Raw genomic sequence first — 3,930 nt, forward strand, 5'->3', positions numbered from 1 at the left:
CAACCTCACAATAAGGAGATCCGACAAATTACTCTCTGATATTGATCTGAAGATGATGTTTATGTTTAACCTTAGCGAATATCTTTTCTAAATGTCAAAGTTGATTTGAATTTATTCTTTATAGGCAATAATAGTTCTTAATTAGTTCATAATATTGGAAATTTATAAAATCAACATTAGCCATCCTTATCCAATTATTATTTCTTCGTTAATATTTTTTTCCCTTGATTTTGCTCGCTGAACCGCCAAGATACACAAATACAACGGGGAAGACAAGGGTCCGCCTTGGCTTTTGCAGAACACAAAAAGACACACGGAAAGAAAAATATGTGGATATTTAAGAACAATTGAACAAGCATTAAAAAAAGAAGGAAACCCAAAAGGATGCTATTACAGCTGGATAGGTCATTATATGATTACTTTATACTGCAATTGCATTACATGAACACGCCCCAACGAGGTCAAGACCGCCCTAATAAATAATCCGTCATCGCTCTCTGCATTTCATTAAATTGGTGCTGGTGGCCGACAGCATGTTTCTCCCCTCACATGAAAAACAAAAATCCCATGAATCTTCTTCTATAACTCCCTCTATTTTGCTTATTCGATTTCAACGTAAACCAGCTAGCTCTCTCTCTCTCTCTCTCTCTATATATATATATATATATATATATATAGAGGTAAGATCATTTGACACCGGTGTCAAATTTTAAATTTGACACTGATTCTTATAGCTGTTAGATCAAAAAAGATCAATGGAGTCACATGCTTACAAATCAGAGTCGTTGATCTTTTTTTATCTAACAGCTATAAAAACCGGTGTCAAAAGATCCTAACTCATATATATATATATAGCTTGCAATTTCTTACCTGAGAAATTCAAGTTTTCCTACCGAGAGAAAGAGGTAGAGCCCACCTTAAAGAAAAAAATAAAAAATAAAAAAATAATTGACACGGACATCGAAGTGAGAGTGGTAGAAGAGGAGACTTCTCTTGCAACATGTCTTTTTCCCATATATATATATATATATAGCTATTTATTTCGAAAACAAACTGCTTGATATTTTGATATTGACAAACTCATTACTTTAAAATAATTTAAATTTTGATTCATATCTACGATAAATACTCAGTATTATATCATGTCAAGTAGATTTTCATGTTGATAATAACATAAAAAAACATTTAAAAGCAGGGGGGCGGGGAACTAATTAAGAACGTAAATTTTTTGGATATGTATGACTGATATTAAATAATAAATACACTTTAGTCCATTGATATGCTCATTACTTATATATATATTTCCTCCTGATAAAATGCCAACAATCTCTGCAGCCAACCCTATGCACCCATCTCTGATTTAGTGGAAGATCTATCATTACCAATGACTGGTAATTGGAAGTAGGCAACTAGCTTTACGCAGAGATGGTTGGCAATTTAACTTGCTCGTCAGAAAGAGAAAAAGATAAGTGATTATTAAAGCATAGAAAGGCTATATATGTTTTCCACAAGAGATGAGAGGTAAATAAGAGAGGAAATTTGTTGAAATTAAAGGCAAGACTAGCTAGCGAGGAATGCTGAGAAAATCTGGTTTGGAACAGTTTAGTAGAAGCTGGTCTTGAGTCCTAGTCTTCTTGGACAACGGTTCCGGTGAGGATGACACAGAAGTAGCAACCCCCCATGAGTCATTGGAGCTATCACAGCTAAAAGACACATCCATGACGCCATTTGGGCTTCCAGGGATGGACCCAAACTTGCGTTTCATGCATTGCTTCCCCTGGTCGCACCCTGACCCCAGTTCCAACATAAGCTTGCAACACTCTTCCACCTTCTCCTGTATCAATTCCAGATTTAACTATATGACCAGTAATACACTTCTCTGTCTAATTAGAGACAAACCCACTCTCACAATATCTTTAAACACAATAAGAACGCAAGAGCTGGAAAGAACACCAACCTTGTTGATTCCAACAATACCAAGAAGCTGGCTTTGGTATGCAACTCCGAGACGAGGCTCCACGCAATTGACAACGTGCATCATTGTAGCATTTGCCAACACAGAAGGTAAATAACACATAAACCTGGAATCTGCAATGTTAAAAAAAAAAAATATCAAATAATAAATAAATAAAATAAGATGAGAAGCAGAACTTGAAATATTCCTCCAGGTGAATGACGGTGACTGGAAAATTACCTGCAATGACAGAGAGAAGAACACCATTACACCTCCTGAGGAACTCCAAGCAGAGATGATATTTCGATCCAAGTCTTCTTGTAATAAAATCAAGAAACGAGACAGGGGTTGCTGGATTCATCTTCCATCCAAGAGTTGAAAGGACCAAAATCTCCATCTTTTTAATCGTTTTGGCTTCAAACAAGTATCTACTATCCTCCACCTGAACAGATTAGAGAAAATCATGATTGATCAATGAAGAAAAACAAGGACAAGCCAAAATAATGTGTTTCTTTTTCTTGCAATTACAGAACAGAGTCACAAGTTAACATACTTGTAGGTCTAGTAAAAGGGGAACTTGGGTCTCCTCCACCTTTGCAGCGAGAGAGAGGCAAGCGACAGCAGTAAGTTGAGTCATCCATGGCTTCCCATTCTGAAACCTGAAGCTGAAGAGGAACCTGTCGAGGTAATCAACAGCAAGAACAGCGGTGAGAGCAGAGAAGGAGTAGTGGGCATTCACTTTCAGCATCCACTCCACGGCTTCTCTGCGAGCAACCTCCAAAACAGGATTGATTTGGAGGAAGGTGCAAAGTGGATTTTGTTGTTCTTTGGCAAGCAATGATGTTAGCTCTTCATCGTCCCAGAACATGTCCTTTTCTAGAAACAAAGGAGGAGAGTTTATTATTGTGCTAGTACTAGTATTGGTGCTAAGGGAATCACAACAGTACTCATCCTCTAATTCATCTTCGACTACTTCTACTTGTTCCTCCCAATGTTCTTCTGAACAGTACAGTGCATCGAGAAGGAACTTTGGGTTGTCATGTGGCTCAGGTTGTTGATAATGGTGGTGAGCCATCTTGAATAGATCTTTTGGTTCATTTTAGGTTGGAGAAAAGCATGGCTATGAAATGCCTCAATGGAAGATGCATTCCAATTCACCCTGCCTCGAATTGGGAAAAAGACTCCGAAGGGACAGCTTGGTAATGGTGTGTCTCAATTGAGAGGAAAGAAGAGAAGAAAAAGGGAGAAAGGGAGAGAGGGACCTCTGATCAGTGACCATAAACCAAACAATGTTATTTATTGAGTTTCCCAAACCAGCCAATATTATTTTCTTGGGAGCGTCTCGAGCTCCAATACCTGGATAAATACTGGACCATGCACCACAATTACTCGACACGTGACGTTTGTACCCTATAATTTAATGGATTCCCCCCTCTCCATTCGGGGTCTTTGAATCGTCAAGATTAAAGGACCATATAATCTATTAAAAAGAAAAAAGAAATAAAAAGACCATATTAACTATCACTTAATTTATAGAATGTTTAGACCCTCGTAGAGGTACAACTACAACTGTACAATTGGGTCAGACGCTGCAGTAGCTTATGCTAACATGATTAAATGTTGAATTATTTGAGAAATTAAAAAAATAATAGAGGACGGAGCGAAGTATCCCTAAAAAAAGCCATCGGTCAATTTTATTTTTACCTCTGTCTTTGAGTAAAGAATTAGTCTTATTCTTTCTTATAAAACTCAATTTATAAAACTCAATCTCAATGAAAGGGTAACTTTAAAGAGGGTACTCAGAGAATAAGATGATCGAAAGAAATTGAATAGAAAAAAAAAATCAAATATCACTTTACTAACCCAATTATTATTTTGATAATGAATCAATTTAAATATAAATTTTAAAAGAAAACAAGTAGGAAAAAATAAAATAAAACAATTTGTTTGGAAAATAGTGAAAATCACACTAACAT

At 36.4% G+C, this 3,930-nt stretch overlaps 1 protein-coding gene across 1 annotated transcript; it reads right to left on the reverse strand.

Moving 5' to 3' along the window:
* Window positions 1-1,311: 1,311 nt before the first annotated feature.
* Window positions 1,312-3,226, reverse strand: LOC133289301 (cyclin-D3-2-like). Its single transcript, XM_061487211.1, has 4 exons — window positions 2,508-3,226; window positions 2,195-2,396; window positions 1,958-2,088; window positions 1,312-1,834 (listed from the first exon to the last, which is right to left on the reverse strand). The coding sequence occupies exons 1-4, from the start codon at window positions 3,027-3,029 to the stop codon at window positions 1,565-1,567; spliced, it is 1,125 nt and encodes a 374-aa protein (XP_061343195.1). The 5' UTR covers window positions 3,030-3,226; the 3' UTR covers window positions 1,312-1,564.
* Between the last annotated feature and the right edge of the window lie 704 nt (window positions 3,227-3,930).

This window comes from Gastrolobium bilobum, unplaced genomic scaffold (assembly GCF_033153095.1).
Source record: "Gastrolobium bilobum isolate Gb01-03AN ecotype WA unplaced genomic scaffold, APGP_CSIRO_Gbil_v1 utg9887, whole genome shotgun sequence".
Taxonomy (NCBI): domain Eukaryota; kingdom Viridiplantae; phylum Streptophyta; class Magnoliopsida; order Fabales; family Fabaceae; genus Gastrolobium; species Gastrolobium bilobum.